Raw genomic sequence first — 18,157 nt, forward strand, 5'->3', positions numbered from 1 at the left:
AGCAATTAAACTGCTTTTAAGGCCCATAAAACTGCAGTTTCAATAATCTCAGTGACAACACCAGGTTCTGACCTGGCTCCGACTTCACCCGGTCTCCGGAAGCGGGGGTTTCCCGTCCTTGAATGTAGCCACCTCCCAAGATTACCCTTAACGTCGATTACTTCTTTAACCTCTATCCTCGACAGAGTTCCTTATCGATGGCAATGGAGACGAAAATATATTTAAGAATCGAGTCACATCGATATTCGCATTTTCTTTTTCAACAAAAATATTTATTTTACTTTAAATATTTTCTCTTAACGTTTATTTTACCTTGAATTTTTAGCGATCTTGCCTGCCTGTTGGAAGATCCAACGGTCAGACGGAGATGGAATAGGTGTAAAATAGAGAGATGAGAGCGAGATGGAGAGAAAATGGAGGAAGCGAAGGCGGGTGGAAACGAGCAGAAGCCCAGGTAGAGGGAGCAGGAACGATGAAATGGGATAATACGGACGCTGCAGGACGCGGCAGCCATCATCGAATGCTAATGAGGGGTTGGCGGCTTTTGGGGCGGAAGATTCAGTCCATGCAGTGGCGCACTGTTGCCAGAGAAACGGTCTGATTATAAATTATACATTATCTCGTGCTAGACCGGTGTACACACCGAAATCCAAGTAGACATCCATAGGCTACCGCCGAGTCCCTCACATCAAAATGCACACCCGTTTACGGGCCAGGGATAGATTAAAGGCTCGTTTAACTGCGGTACTATGGGAAGGTGACTAAGAAAAATTGCGCTACCCTATCACGCCCTTGGCTGTTTGTCAAATGCATCACTCAGGATACAGGTATAATTGTCATCCAGTATATAGTTTGTTTCTTGCTACGTACGTAATAGATAACTTGTTACCTTTATAGCTGTTTTAACTTGTTATAAAATAACGTGAAATATTATTACAATGCTGTAATACTCTTCCTAAATTGTCTACCGTACCGTACTTTTTATTTTTATGATATGGAAACTAACATAAAAACGTTTATATTTCCAAAAGTGCGAGTCAACGTTTCGCAATGAGATAAAAAGAAAGAGGAGCGCAGGTTGTAATTTGAAAGATTTTACTATTGCTGTGCTCTTCCTCTGTTACGGTTACGGGGGTAAACGATTCTTAGAACGACACAACAGAACAGCGAGAGTTAATCAAAGGGTGGAGAAAACACGGAATGCTTGTCGAGCACGGTCCTGAGTAAGCTAACAAGAATGTTCGCTGGCGCACTGTTACCGGCAGATCGAACTGTTTATAAATTATACATTATCTCGTGATAGCTAAGCGTACACACAAAACCCAACTAGATGTTTATTGGTCAGTGAATCTTATCGCGAAAGCGTCAAACAATCGGCGCCGACGGAATTATGCAACCATCGCATGGATTTTCGACGTTTTCACGTTGCTTTTAACACTTCTAACGTTTCCATACGCGATTAACGAACGAAATTAACATCCACTTCCCGTTCAATATGACCGTCCGTAATCGTTAAAATAGTAGAGGTACAAGAGTGTGATTTTCCTCCGTGTGATGTTACATAAGTCATGGACTCGGTTGGCTTGAAATTTTGGTCGCTGTCCAGGACAGAGTACATACAAGAAAAAAAAAAAAAAATTCAATTTCGCAGAATATTCATGAAGTCATTAGCAGGTCGCCGATCCTTGGCCTCAAAATGCAGTACGTGATACTCACATATCACGAGTGAAAGATTAGCTATACACGTATCCTCGAGTTAATTTCGTATCACTGTAAAATGAACGCGCTTCTTTCCTAATTTTGTAACGCGAAACAGGTGCACGCCACGCATTATTCGTCTGCAACGCGCATTTCTCTTCTCGTGAAGAATGGGACGCGACGCTTCTCACGAAATGCCTGATCTCTTTCAATTTTATATTTCTGATATTTCGAGATGCGTCTCGAAGACATCAGAGACAGACAAAAGGGGAAACACGCGTTTACGTGGATACGTAATTTTTCCCTCGGATGGAATTCTAAGGTGAGACGCTGTGGCATTCTATCGGTGCGGACTTCGAAGTCCATCCAACCCGCCAATCCCAATTCTATACTGGAAAGCGTAGTACGTTCACGTACCGGCGATAGATTATGTCCATAGACACGGCGACGGATATTGCAGCCAGCGAAAGAAAAAGAACGACGCCGGCTTGAGTTGAATTCAAAGTGCTATTTTTATATTACTTTATGGCGAGCGCGACTGCGAGCATCGCGGGTTTTCAGAAGTCGAACGAATTTCGGGATGTCGTTCATTTTACTATCCCTCACGCCTTTTCGCAGCACAATCTTCGTTTCGCGCATATCTGATTTTGAGAACGAAAGAGAGAAGGAGACGCGACATAATTTAGCAAGGGATTTATCATCGTTGTTGCACAGCCCGTTAAATAAAGCGTCGTGGAACGTTAATAAAGGCGTTTCACCTAATTTTACAACGCAAACCGCTGAAATTGTCACGGCGGAAAGATGGCGGATATCTGTGGCTCGCAATTGTCGATGCAAAAGAGATAGGGGAGGAAGAAATATACAACGAATGGACGATGCATTATGCATCGCGTGTCCCTGAGCTAACGTTGATTCGCGTACATAACTTCAATTACAATTAGTCAAGCATCCTGGAGGTCTCTGTGCGACATTCCCACAGGTATTTCGGCTGACGCACCCCAACTTCCAAATGCATTAGCGTCACGTCTCCCTCGCGCTCTTCGCGCGCACAGACGTCTATCGAGGATGGTGCCAGAGAAGCTACGTATTATCTCCGACAACGGCAACCTAAAACCAGCTGACAGAATCACGTTTATAAAACACGAGGAGATTCGTCTGAGACACCGGACACGACCGGTGACTCGATTCAAGCTCGAGTCAAAGCGACAAAGCAAGAAAGTTGAAAGCCGCTGTGAAATGTCTGATATGTTGGTTGGAAAGTAATACGATTCTAATAATAATTTTTCAAAATAAAGAAAAAAGAAAAAAAAAACTGACACACAATGACGATTGACTTTCATCGAGGAAATTGTCTAAAAGAACAAATTCGCAGAGCACGATCAGCATAACGCGACGCACAAAGGCCAATAGCGTTTCGTTTGGCTGAATAAATTTGGATGTGATTTGCCAGCTAACTGTACTCATCGTACACAATCGACTTCCTGCCATAATAGCACCCGTACTCGTACTTGAAATTATGATCTACACAATGTAAATAAACCATCGCGATAAGTCCAATGGGTGAAGTTTTAATTTCACCTAATCGCTATTTACTACGTCATTGTGAGCCCGTAATAGGCTATATAAAACATAGTCACGGGTATTATTTGCGGCCAACATTATTACGGTGACGACAGGTGTAGTTGGCCATATACATGTCCTTCTTGCATGCACAACTAACATAAATGAATAGGGTACGAGTTGGTAGCACGTGCTGCCGGCATCAGAATTCGAGTAAACGACCTTTAAGCGGTGCCCTTGACTTTTCTTGACACACTTCGGCACCGCCACACAGACCGGCTGCGTTCTCCAAGGACATTTTTTTGTTTTACGTCGCAATGAATCCGCGAACAGCGCCATCTTATAAAAGCGACGACTCCGGGATCATCTTGGGGGAGGTCAAACGACAGAAACAAGCGTACGAATTAGTTTTAAAACTTCTTTCACGGATATATTGTTAGGGGGAAATTGTGAATAAAGTTTAACGACGCGCGGACCTCGTCATTTTATCGGTCAAATCTTTGTAGCTTTAAACTTTTAGTACGAAAGAGAATCGTTCGTTAATTATATGCGTGAAAATTGATGGATTTATTCAATCCAGTGTCTTGAACAGGATAAGGAAAAATTAAAATTATTCATGATCTGACTTTTATATGACTTTTATATCACGTTACTGATTAATTTACAATAATAATGTAACGATAGTGCATATTACGAAGCCGATTATGAAAATATGAAATTTAAATAGAAATCACCTAAAAATATCACGAAACCGTCCGAAAACACGATTTCTGCTTTGTGAACGAAGCCGGTTCTTACGTTCGAAAATATGGCTGCCATATGTGGGCACGCTTGGGAACAGATTACAGTTTCATTTTACCTCCTTAGGCTGTTACGAGCTAACTTTCGCCTGGAAATTCCACACGACATTGGAATTCTTCACAATCGTACAAAATGAAACTGAATGGTTTCCCATCGAAACGAAAATCTCGTCTTCAATGTCAACAACGCTCCGAATAAACAAAATCTCTAGCCAAAATGTTTCAGCGAAATAACTACGCTAATAATAATAAGAATATACTCACCGCACACGACTCTGTCGAACGGGCTCATCCAATCTGAAAGCAAAAATAGAAACGTCGCGATTAGTTAGAACGTTAATCGATCCCGATACGAAGATTATCGGGGGCTTCAACCAACCGGTGAAAAGCATGCACATTTCAGATAAATTATCCACGCAGCAGACAGATACTCGTGCATAGGAAGGAACATTCGTCGGAAAAAGAGAGGGAAAGAAGAACGGAGAAATTTATTCCAATGGATACGTAATTAGAAAATAGGAAATTCGCAGCAGCTCGACACGCAAAGCTCTTCGTGTTTAATTCTTCGTTCTCTAGAAAACAGGATTGAAAGTACGATCGTTTCAGCGTACCGGCCGCTTAATCCCATTTTCACTTTATCTACACCGTCGATTAAGGCGGAGTATATCACTGGATTAGCCAAAACGTTGATTTTTGTATCCGCTCCGCAACAATGATCACATCGCACGGTCCGATCAAAACATGCCTTCAAAAATTTCAGTTCGGTACGTAGCAATATCTTGCAACACGCCATTCCTCGCGAGTGAAGTACAACGTTTCCAATTAAGCGTCGACCGGTCGCGGACGCTAACCGTTTCCCAGCATGGAATTTATCTCAATAAATCTCTCGACTGCGTTACATTCGAACGACTACCGCGAGAGACGACGTTTCCTTCGTTCTCGGCTCGTAAAGTTATTCTTACGCACTCGTAAATCAGATAAGGACTTTATTGAATCACGAATAGACAGACACTACTTGCGAACGTTGCCCGATAAGGCTGCTGCGCCACGAAGGATGAAAAAGGAAGACCGTTCTCCGTGACATATTAATAATTAAATATATGTATAAGGAATTAGGCAAAATGTATAATAAATATATTCAGCTGTTTATCAAAAACATGTCTTATTGAAAATAATTTTATGTCAATCGGTGATAATGAATAATTTGATGGATGCAGCATAACTGTACAAAGGTAGTATTTCAATTGACTTTTAAGTGAAATCTGGAATGAAAGGATTAATGAACTGTATACTGTCTCATATATAAATTATTAATTTAAAATTTTAATAAAGGTGGGGAAATTTTAATAAAAATTTTTTTATGGAACGATAAGACCATATAGAATTTTATATTAATTTAATTTTGTACTTGATATGAAATTTAAATTGATATTTGACTGGGAGAATTATTAAATTTAATAAATTTTAATTTTGAAAAACTTTAACTTCCCCTTTCTTTTTCTCTATTATTTATGCTTAATATCTATTACTTATGGCAAATATGTGCCGAAGAAGTGCGCAATAAAAACCGACGACGTTATAAATTACATTCACGAAACACGTGTCGAGAAAAATCGAACGCTGTTTATTCCGTTATGATTTACGTATTGATTTGACGCTACCGGCTTTATTGTTTCAGGGGTGCAATCAGGCTGAAAAAGCATTAAATTAGGCATACTTTGAAATTTGGGAGGGGGAGAGAGAATATGGCGAATATAGTTTCCATTAGTCGAATTCTTTTCCCTTTTGCGAGTTTCCAATACCGCAAGCAAAGATTTCTCTCTTCGGAAATGCACATAGATTCACAGACAAATACTTGTTGAAAAACATGTAGTTGAAAGATACTGATTGAAATATACCGACATCGAGACTGTTTAGAATGTGATTTACAGTAAACGTTAGCACGTTAGAATGAACATTATTTGCAGACGTAACGAAAAACTTTTTTCTCGGCACTCCTTTCATCGATGTGAAAATTGCGCCAAAATATAGTGATGGATATAACACGCTGTAGAGAAAATGTTGCACAATATAAAGCGAAATGAGCTTTGGAAGGTAATTCGTGCAAATTTGATTCAACAAGGCGTGCGTGTTGTAACGCACTCTATCAAATTTCGTCGCTGTTGTAATTAAAAATTCCACCGCTAGATGTTTATGCCAAACTGGATGAATTCTATGCGCCATCGAAGATACAACGCAATATTTTAAAGCAATCTTTCGTATGTAAAGCGTAAACAAGCCATTCGCTTAGTGAAAGAGTGAATTATATTGATAGTTATTCGTACAAAATTATCGTCGATCATGTACCGTTGTTGTCAATTTAAATCGCACGTTAAAATTTTTGTAATTCGCAGTTCGGACGATGTCGACTGACGCGGACGACGTCGTACAATCTTTCAAGAAAACGGTGAGCCTCGAATATATACATGCACGAAACAAGGGTGCGTGCCTGTGCTGCGAAAATCAATTATTTCGCATTGGTTTATTTTCGTTCAGCGACGGAACGGAACCTTGAACAAGCCCCCGGCGATCTTTTTTCGTTACATTTTTGTTCGAAAACGTGCATCACCTTGCACGCGATATATTCGAAACGGCCAGACGACGACGTGAACACGAAAAACAATGCGGACCGGTGAATTGAGTCGCCTTTAAAAATACACGAATGCTTTTCATGGGCGTCGCCGGGAGAACGCGGCGTCGACGACAGGCTCGCTTGTCCACCACAGATACACGCGGTAAAAGTGCCGTCGGCACTTTGTTCGTGCTAATATTGCCTCGAACAAAGGCGCTTATACAAGCTGTACTCGGAATGCATTATACGGAACACGGTGGAATAACATGGGACCTCGAGGAGACGGTCAAAGATTTCAGATCTACGACGATCACGTCTCGCATACGCTATTGTTTCTCTAAATTGAAAATCGTCGAGATTCTCGAGGACAGCTACGTACTATCTTTTAACTATTATTATTCGTTAACAGCAATAGCAGCCGAAGAGACAATGAGGCAGACAAAATGAAATTCGACGTAAATTAATGCACGCGTCAAAGAATCAGTTTATGTTCGTGTAACGTTCGAGAAACGAACATGGCGGCGGTAATTCCGAGATACGAAGTCGAACGACGATTATTTGAAGAGAACCGATATAAGCGACATATCTGGCCAAGAGTAATTACCAACACAAATGGTAAGTGCACGTTATACGGAATTACTATCGGTTCATTATTAATATCGACGCTATTAAACATAGAATAGCCCATTAATTCTGTATCTGCCATGATTTTCCCGAATAATAATGAATAATAATGGTAAGATAAATAGGGTCGTTAATATTAACCGGTCAGATACAAATTATGTTTCTACATTGTCAATAATATATTGGTTTAATGGTGCAAAAATTGAGAGCGAATTTCCATAAACTCAAAAACAAGTATGTAGATTAATATTAATGTAGATGGGCTATAATAGAAAGTTAGTGTCATATGGCTACAATATTTTTATTCCACCTCAGGTCACAAATGATAGTTCGAATTTGCTTCTACCGCGTTTGACGGAACATTTGAGGCATAACAATGTTCCAACAGCTATTTCATAGTGCCCCCTGCAGAATGAATAACTATAAACACGCGTACCATAGGTCAGTTTCCATCTATCGTTTGAAAGTTGAAGGTTCGTTCATTTTCGATCATTTCTATATTTTTATGAACTTAACAACAAGCTAACTTTGCCAAGCAGATAAAAACAGACGAAAAGAGAGAAAAAAATTCATAATCCTGCAGAAAAATAAGAATTATGTTTTATCATTTAATTTTCACAATTTCCGTGGATAAAACGCTAGTAGCAGTTTATACGAAATGATAAATTCAAATTCGAATCGTACGTAATTTATTGCTTCGCTAATTTATTACTACGGAACATGGTCGACATTTTTACTTGCAAATTCGTGTCACTTGCCGTGACTAGCAATAACTACACGTATAAATAAAGCAGCGAATTCATTATTTTTTCAACGATCATTCTACTTGTATTTTCATCCAACGGTACAGACACGACTGTATCGTTATCTCTAACGCATTATTAAGAACAACATCCGACGCTTGGTCATTAATACGTGCAAGATAAGTCCATGAAAGATCATGCTGAAATAAGCGCCACGATTATCGTTTAATTCTATTATTGATTCAACTCGTTTCGACAATTTAACGCCATATTAACTGTCGGTGATTAAACTCGAATCGGCGAATCTATCTTGCTTATCAGCGGTTTACATCTTTTATTTGGAAAGAGGAGGCGTTTGCGAAACGTTTATCAGACGCTATATGCGGTATACAACACGAATGATATACAATTCTACATTGTACATTGTACGCGACTGTCCATCGTGAAACGATGAATAGTCAAATCTCTACTAGAACTTTATTTCGTTTAGACAACCGATTCGAGTACGAGTGAATTACACAAGTATGTCCTGCAATCATGCTAGATGAAGCAGCATCGAAGAGAAGTTGTTACGTAGGAATAGAAAAGAAGAAGAGGAAAGAACAGTTGACAACAAAGTGACTTACCGGTGATGGACATCCATGGATATCGTGGTATGTCCGAGATGCTGGGTTGTCCGGTGGTAGGTTGTTGGCAGGATGTCAGAGGATCAACGACAGCCGATGCAGCGGCGGCCTGATGATAGAACTGTGCAGCAGCAGCCATGGAGGCGGACGCTGCGGAAACAGCCGAGGAGGCTGACGCGGTAGCGCCGCTCTGATGATGATGGCTGAGAGTGTAATTTACCATCGGATCGGCGGACGTTGGTGCTACGTTTCCGGTAAGGCTGGCGGTATAACGGCAAGATTTGTCACCGGCGGTAGCAGCGTCGACGGCTGCGGCCGCTGCCAACGCAGCGCTCGAGGCCGCGGTCGAGCCGAAGCCTGGCACCATGCTGGATGTAGCACCGAAGGCTGCTGCCGCGACCGCTTGTTGTTGTTGATGATGATGATGCGCCGCTGCCGCCGACACGTACGGATACATGCTGGAAGTGGTGCGTGCTGCCGGTGACGTAGAGGCTGAACTTCCCGAGTGCTGGGGGCTGGAGCCCGTCGGGCTAGGAGAATTGTGCTGTTGCGCGTAATTCACTGCCGCGGCCGCGACTGCAGCCGCGGATAAACTCGATTCTAGACTTGCGGTGGCCGGGCTTGTGGTGCAAGCCTGGATTGTGCCGGGATTTGCGCTTGAGAACAACTGTTGATGATGGAACTGTTGGTGATACTTAGGTAGCATACTATCGATTATGAATTTCGAACTCATATCGGCAGTAGCCGATACCGATTTCGGACTCGGTGCCGAGGACACGCCCGGGCTTCTCCTCCTCCGGCTGTCTTTCTACTTGCCCTTTGTTTATCCGTTTATACGTATACCTTTGACCCCCACTTTGACCAACCACTTACGCAACTTTACACATTATCACAGTAACGATAGCAGCGGACAAGGATGGATATTGCTGGTAGACGGATGATCACGATTACCGGACAGCTCGCGACGGCAGACAACGGGCACACCAGAACGTTTCCAGATCATTCGTTTTCTTGCGTGGTGGGTGTCCTTCCGGATGACCGTGCCACGTCGATCACGCACCGAGCCGAAGAGGATCCACCGTCCAGGTATGGATTTTCAGGTCGACGTTACGATTCCTTTATGGTAATTACGATTCCTTCCACATCGGGGCGACGAGCGACAATAAAGCAACGGGTCTTTCGTTGACCGGGCCCTCCCAGCTGATCCAACACGGCGGTCCCAGTGAGGAAATTGGGCTGCGACAGTGTTCGAGGCGACGGCACGAGGAGAGAGAAGAGAAGAGCGTGGCCCCTGTCAGGTGTTAGAAGCCGTTTCTTGCGTACTTCTCGGATAGTCGACGAATCCTTTATGGGCCATGCATGAAGGTACTATAGCCCCCTATCCCGAACGCCGCGTACTACAACCCACGGCCAGCTAAATGTAACCCCTTACAATAATGGCGCCGCTTGTCTCTCCGTTCTGTTCCCCCCTCTCTTCTGCGATCCTCCAGCGCGCTGAGGTACCAGCTGGTAAACAGAGCCGACCAATCGCACCGCTCCCTTATCCGAAGTGGACCAATCGTGGCCCGCCTAGGCGCGCCAAGATGAATGGCTCTCTCTCTCCACACTGACTCGCCTCTCTCTGATCTTCGCTCCTGCCTATGTTTCCAACTCTCTCTGCATTTCTTTTCAACCGCGGCCACCTCTCGCTCGCTCTTGCCTCGCTTCACCACGCTCTCGCGCTTCGTCCATACCACACGCTTCTCTCCGCTTTGCTCTTTTCGTTTCTCTCTGCCCGACACCGCTCTACCCTCTTCACGGCGTTCTCTTTTGCCAGTGCAGTCCTGTTCACCACGTTGCCTTATACCCTTACACTGTTGTGCAGCCTTCGCTCGTCTCGCACGATATACTTTCTCTTTCTCTTTTCTCCTTGCTTTGTCTCTCCTTCTCCCCCTCTCTCTCTCTCTCTCTCTCTCTCTCTCTCTGTTTCTTTCTGTTTTTTTCTAATCTCTGCTCTTCTCCTTCTGCACACTTTATTCGCTCGTTTTCTTCTTTGCTGCTCCTTCTTTTTCGTGCTTTGCTTTCTAGCCAGCCAGAGCAGTTTCTCTGAAGATTAGTCTCGCACGCGTTTATCCATTTTTTCTATCGTCCGAATCTCCTTCGTTTTTACACATCTCCTATTTCGTCTCTTGCCTTCACGGTCAGCCCGAAAAACACGCCACCCACAATTTCTTTAGTTTGCAATTTCGTATCGATCGTTCTAATCGTATCCGTAACTTTCGGTTTAGTCGGCTTGGGATTACGTTCGTCGGACGGCCTCCGATTCTCCACCTCGATCTCCACAAATTTTTGATCCCCTCTTATCTATCTCCGTTTATCGTCTTGTCATCTTTGTCTCGAATCGAAGACTTTATCTAACTTGTACCCTTCGAGCAATCACCACACCAGCTTCCTCGTTCTCTTGGAACACGTCTCAAGCTCGTTTCGTGCCCGATTCAACGCTCCTTTCGTTCCATCGAATCCATATGTTCTTTTTTTTTTTTTTTCTTTTTCCTTTCACGAAAGAGAAGATACACAGACTCCTCGAATCGATCAATCGACAAAGCGTAGCGCAACGACGTTCACGATCGGTCTCGTAGACACGGTTCTCCGCGCGCGCATCTCGGTTTCTTCTCGGAATGATTCCGATCCAGATGGCGCTCGATCCCTTTCCGATTTAGCCGGGACCCGCGGTTCCTCTCCTCTTCCCTGCGCCCCCGAGGAATGTGCAAGTCGTCTGCTCGACTCTTCGAAACCACTGAACTCGTCCCGGCCGGGATAGCGGCGACATTCCAGCGTTCTCAGAGTGGTGGCGAAGCGTTGGGGCAAGAAGCGGCTCACGGACCCGGGGGAAGGGGTTACTAGTGAGCCTAGTTGCAGCCAAGGGGGAGTCGAAGGAGGACTGCGCGGCCGAGGGTGGAAAGATAGACAAGGGGAGGGAAAAAGTTCTCGATCGCGAGGACAAGGGGCACCTATTCTTTACGTCTCTCGCGTTCGCGAAAGATCTCTCCTTAATTGATCGCCTTTCTTTTTCCATCTCTCTCTCCGTTTGCGGGACGAGCACCAGCTTCATTACGCTCGATGACTCGGTTTAAATATAACGCAACTTGTTTGTTTTCATGCTGAGACTCAATACTAAGGGGTATACGACTGGCTGGTCGTATTGTACGCGGTATACAACAGTTCCTTCGCCACTTCCAATGACGCAACGCGGACTTTACGAAAATTTCTTAACAACAGAATGGTCGATTTTTGATTAACTTTGCCTACGAGTTTTTGTTCATCGCCAATTATCAATTAATCAATAATAAAGAATAAAAATAGTAATCGTATCGGATTGATGAGGTCGATTACGAGCTGACATACTCACCTTGAAAGCTGTTATCCGTCCCTGAAACAAAACGTAAAGAAAAGTGTTATTAGAGAATCGGTTTCGAATAATGTCAATTTTGCAAACAGATAGATATTTGGTACGAGTATCTGGTTTACTCGCCTTCGAAATACAATCTACCGAATTCGTTCGAATCATTTGATTTATTTCGTCGATTAAGATCCACGGGAACCATTAATTTCGAATCGCTTGAATAGAAACGCTTGAAAAATTAGGAAAGGAGGACCAGAGATGAACAGGCGTGGCCTCTCAGGTATCTTCTCAGGCCATGCGTCAGAATATGGAAGGCATGTAGTGCCTTCGAAGCTAATCTATGGAGATGAATGTTCCACCCCGAGACCAGAGTCCTCCACGCATCGAAACCGCTCGATCTTTTAAGACACCGCCTGTTCCGATGATATCCAACATGACAACTCCAAGTACAAAAGAAATACCCCAGCGTTCTTTATTGTTGAGATGGCTCGATAGATGGAACGATACAGAAAACGACCTAAACAACAACGGGTGGTTGTATCCTTTTTTTTTTATGCATGAGAAACATGTAAATTGGTTTAATCTGCTCCGACCACCGGAAAGAAATCCACGATAGGCAATACATCTCTTCGTTACGATTGATAAAAATTTTCTTTATAGAGTGATCAAGAATAATTTGTAATTCCCAACAGTGATGTTTTATTCAAATGATTGATGAAAACATTGATCAACGACGACCCAACCATCGCATCTCGTACATAAACAAATGATCAGATTCAAGACGAAGATTTCGCCAATGCAGTATCCAGTATTGGACGAACACTTGAGAAAGAAGATCGGTCTACTTATTTGAATGATTCGATCTGAGAAGACAGGATGCACAGTCGTGCATGACCGTGTACATACAAGGATCGTATTCCACGGCAGGAAGGTATACCTGTCTCAAGCACCACGGGGTGTAAATTGCGACCGTGGCCACCGACAGTCAGCTAGATATGGACAAAGACACGCAGAACCTTCGCATTGGTATGTATACCCACAAGAAAGATGCGCCATGGATAAAGAGATGGTCTGGTTCTTTGGAAACTTGGAACGTGTCATGGAATTTTCGAGCATTAGCCTTGAGATCGAGAGAAATTCCGAGAGAGGAGAAAACGCTGGTAACGAGTGGTAGAAAAACAAAGAGAAATTGGGCGGTGGTCCTTTGCTGACTAATCGTGTAGCTTGGGGTGAATCAGGGTGACGCCCTGGCGATCGGGACCAGAGGCACCTAGCGCGCCATCTTCGAGAAGAAAAAGAGAATTCCCGAACCGTGTGTCTGATCGTGTACCGGCATCCTCTCTTCGCCCGATCAACGGTCGTGAAAAATGTTCAAACCAGGTAGATGCAACTCTAGTAGACTGGCGGAAAAATAATGTTCAAAAACCGGATACGCTGGATTGTAATTTGAAACATTGCACGATGATGCTGCAACATGCAACAAGCTTGTTACTTGAGACACTGCTTAGATGGATTGTCGATAGTGAACGCTGTGTGAATAATATTTTGCAGCCGATGAATATTAATTTCTCGAAATTGGTAATCACACGGCATTTCCGAAATAACAATTAGCTTCTTTGATATTTAACTAGATAGAATCGCGATAATGGTGCATTTTACCAGAATCGAGTTTCTAAAATTTGTGAAACAAATTTTATTAACTGCGCGCTGTAAAATGTACTACAAATTACTTTGAATGTGTCTACTAATAAATTATGATACGCACTAGTAATAATAACAAAAGTGATAGTGTAATACACTTGATTAGTTGCATCAAATGATTTATTGAAATTTATGATTACTTAATGTTCAGTTGCTATGAATAACGACTACTATTGATAAATTAACGCCGGTTTTGACCTAATTGTTACGAGTCAATGAAACTGTCATATACAAACATGTTGGCATTATAATCTCGTTTTATTGAAATAGCATATTATACATACTATATTATACTATATTATACAATATATTAACGTAGCGTACTGGATATAATCATTATCTTCTATATATTTGTCAATTCTATTTTATCCATTATGCAAATGTCTCATGCGTAATGTCTCATTTTTTTTGTTCGATTTATCTAATCGTAACAGTTTACACACGACGTAATTGTCGTACATATGATACCTATGGTCAATTAAACATACAATTAAAAAGCAATGCGCGTAACGATATATTACACATCAAGGTCGCGGTCCGTTTTGCCCGTAACTGTTTTACCGACTCGCTTTGTCTACTGCGAAACTTATTTACCTAGCGAGCAGGAATTTGTCAGCTTTGCAGATATTTTATCTGCAATTTAGTCCCAAACTTCTTTTGCAATTTCAAATTTCTTTTAGTATTTCGTCTGATATCATGAAAATATATTCTCATTGCCGTCTATTGCATGAAACTTTTTGATAGATTACGCACTGTGTGAAAAATAAGTGGAAAGATTTTGCATTTCGTATGAAACTTGAAATGTTAGTCGTGTCTAAACTGCGCAGAAATTTTATCTTGGACATGCAAAATTCCATCGTAAATCCAAATCATATAAAATATTTAATATCTATCATCGTACATATCGTAGACTGCATCACTATTGAAAATGTGTCAACGTTACCAATTCCTGGCGCGATCCGAGACACGCTTAAAAAATTAACATCGAAAAGGGCACTTTTGTCGTTAACACGTTTTATGAGGGCGATCTACTTGGTCGCAGATGTGCAAAGAAATTCGACCTTCATCCGGAATCTCTCGTTTCGAGCGATAAAACGAAGCGGCGCAATCGAAGGGCGAGAAAAAGCGTAAGGATGAGGCGATGGAGAAAGATTGGCCCTAAAACGCCGACGAGGCACAGATAAGAGACGATCCTGTGACGTTTCGTCTGCTCGTATCTTGCAGATTACCAATTCCTCCGACTATGGGACCGCAGGAGGTGAGAAGTTTGCGTCCAGCATCCGTCGAGAACGCACGTGAAACAAGTGGCAGAAGTTATCTACGTGAGTAGCTGTTCTTCCTTCCTATTTAAGATGAATTTGATTATTTTTCTTGTTCCTCTAATTTCTCGTGTATTCTCCGAACAATTGTTAAGACTCCTAAACAATTAAGACTCATAGTCTTTAAATATACAGATGGTAATCACGCGTCCCGTGTATTCAACGATCGGTTTGCAAGTGTTTCCATACTTACACGGTGTTCTTGCAAGCCAAAGAAAAAAAGTAACGTAATTTGTTAAAGACGAGCTAAGAAAATCAAAGTCCTGAAAACATAGTTTGCGTTCTCGATGCATGGCTTGTCATTACGAACAATTTTATTAGCTCTTCCGAGAGAGTACAGTAATGCACGAATACGGTGATTATGGTGTACTCTGGCAATTGGTCTGTCAAGTCTTGGAACGTATAAACAACAACGATTATATAATTTTCCATGTTCTGTCAACAATTATCAAGACTCGGTTTGCTCGACAGTGGAAAAACAATGGTTCGGGTTGTATTGTTGTATAATAACCGTGAAATAAAAAGAAAAAAAGCAGATAAACTTTTCCTACCTAACAGTTCTTAAATCTCGCGAGCAACATTAAGTGGAAGGAAGTAGTAATATCTTTTTACTGACCAAAAGAGTAATTTTAAACGACGGTCGTAAAGATGTCAAAAGCGATCTGCATTCTTGCATGCGCTATAAATATCGTCATTCGGCTAACATTTTTCTTCCGTCCCTATAAAAGCTTAAAAATCCCGCATCATTGTAGCGGCGTTCTCTTGTTAACTTATTATTCGTTTTACTACGAAACAATAAAACATTAATGACCTGATTTGTTTGTTTCATAACTTATAATACGCTCGTTTCGATAGTTATGCCAATAAAAATTTAAAACTTTTCTTAATAAACAATATATACTATGCATTATTTTATAACTGAAGATGTTCACTTTGCATCTCACTATATTAAATAGCATCTACAGAAAAAGGGATTCACTAAAATATAGTTATAGCTATATTAAAATATTTATACTGTTGCTCCCGCATAAATTTAACTAAAAAAAAAAAAAAGCTATTCCATTTTAGAATTCCCATCAGAATCTCAATTTAAATTCAAGTCCATCGACGCGTATGCGCACTTGCCCACTACTCGAACCAACTTTATTCCATTATTCTCAATTGAAGAAATGTTGTTTTATTAACTAGGCAACTACACTTTTCACTAAAAACAAGAACTATCTCCAATTGAATAATCTAATAATCATAGTGAATGTTAGAACAATTTTTGCACATTTGAATACGACGCCTATATTGTTCCTCATCATCCAACAAATGTAATTTAAATATCGGGACTATACTTTTTAATTCCGCAAATTTTCAATCGTTCAAATGTACGCGCGCTTATCCGCTAACAAACAACTCGAATTCTAGTTTACGATTGGATACGCGATTTTCGTTCTATCGATTATTTTTTTAAGCGGACACTTTCGCGACGCAACGGATGCTCACCGAACGAAAGGAAAGGAGCGAACGACCTGGCGAACGGCGCGGCGGGTTGCCAAGCACGTGACAGTCTGACGGACGCGACACGACGTGTAGTGACGTAATGACGTGGCGGAAGGTCCGGAACGCGGGGCGACAAGTGTGCGAGACAGTGACGGTGCCGCGAACGAGGCGGGCCACTTAACGACATTAGCAGAGAAAAAGAAAGAGAGAGATAGAGAGAGAGAGCTCGATAGGGATAGGCAGAGACAGACAGAGCAGACTTGTGACTCGATGCGTTTTACTGCTGCTTTACGCCGGTTTATTGCACCATCAAAACATAAAATGTGCCCGGCCGAGAAGCGTGCACACGCGTGGGTACACCCCCCACTTTACTTTTACCGCTGGCTGCCGGTTAAACCGGCCGACATTTCCCGATTTTTTGATCCAAACAACGTTTCGGCTCGTCTTTACCGATCCTTTTTCCTTTTCTCTGTGTCCTCCACCTCTTTCATCTCGTAAAATTTTGGTGGTTTCATCTTCCCTACTTATTCGCATTTCTAACGCTGTATCCTTGTTTCTTAAACATCTTCAATTTTTTTCACCAACTTCAAGCTTCACTTGGCAGACGTAAAATGATTATGAGAGTAAGAACACGGAGAGGTAATTTGAATTTTTTTTCACATCTTCGTTAGTCTGCATGTTCTTGGTCTAGACTTTATTACTGCAAATCGAATGTGTTATTGCTGGTACAGTTTTTGTGAAACACTGTTTACAGTTTCTTGCTTGCTTCAGCTCCTTTCCTTCCTTCTGACGTCGTTTCTGTTTCTACCTGTTCATGGTCTTCGCACTAAATTCATGAATATTGGAATAGGAATATTCTACAGACACGGGATCATTCTATAACTAATGTTTTTAATACTACTCCAGCAATTTCCACGCTCCACATTTCATACGTCCAACTATTTTCTACAATCATGATCAGCCTGTAGTATGCGTGTATATGTATATAAGATACTAGTTCATTGTAATTGCAAAACTACGTATAGTCTCACGCCTCGAGAAGTAGAATTCCGAAGTCCGGAGAAAGGGTTGCTCGGAACTGGTCTGAGGAGATATTATTTCAGAAAATGGCGATCCTCGATGTTGGCCGGACTTGTCGCGCGCCATTACGGCATTTTGTCTGGCGGAGAAAAAGAGAAAGGCGGGCGCATTCCGGCGTTTTGCATTTTGCCGACAACAAGGGATGCCGCGTCGATACAACTTTTGGAAACGAGAACGCGCGTTATTGGAGAATTTACAAAGACACATGATCCGTAAATTTTATTAATCGTGGAAGTCCGGTCTGATCTCCGCGATTTCTATCTCGTTTCCGGTAACATACGATATCGCCGTTAGTTTAGTATCAATGTATGCATGCTCGAAGGATCGTGTATTTCTACCTTTCCCCCGAGATACGAACATCCACGACATCAGTTTCGAAATTTTATTTCAAATTCCACTCGATTTTGAGAATAAGAATAAGCTTGAAGTAGAATGAGAATAAGCTCGAAATTGGTGAATTTCGTCGAGATAACTTTCTAAGACTGTAAATAACTGGCTGTATTTTATATACAGTCGAATAAATCA

The 18,157-nt window shown here is 41.9% G+C and overlaps 1 protein-coding gene across 2 annotated transcripts in view; it reads right to left on the bottom strand.

Moving 5' to 3' along the window:
• The window catches only part of LOC122530032 (homeobox protein abdominal-A homolog), a 137,048-nt gene extending 126,427 nt beyond the window's left edge, over positions 1-10,621 (bottom strand). For both annotated transcript variants that reach the window (XM_043656645.1, XM_043656644.1), the window contains exons 1-2: positions 8,663-10,621; positions 4,323-4,355 (exon numbers count right to left, since the gene is read on the bottom strand). In XM_043656645.1, the coding sequence (XP_043512580.1) occupies positions 4,323-4,355; positions 8,663-9,395 (766 nt within the window). In that variant the 5' untranslated portion in view covers positions 9,396-10,621. The remainder of the gene's footprint in view (positions 1-4,322; positions 4,356-8,662) is intronic.
• Between the last annotated feature and the right edge of the window lie 7,536 nt (positions 10,622-18,157).

The sequence above is a fragment of the Frieseomelitta varia genome, unplaced genomic scaffold (assembly GCF_011392965.1).
Source record: "Frieseomelitta varia isolate USP_RPSP 00005682 unplaced genomic scaffold, Fvar_1.2 scaffold_321, whole genome shotgun sequence".
Taxonomy (NCBI): domain Eukaryota; kingdom Metazoa; phylum Arthropoda; class Insecta; order Hymenoptera; family Apidae; genus Frieseomelitta; species Frieseomelitta varia.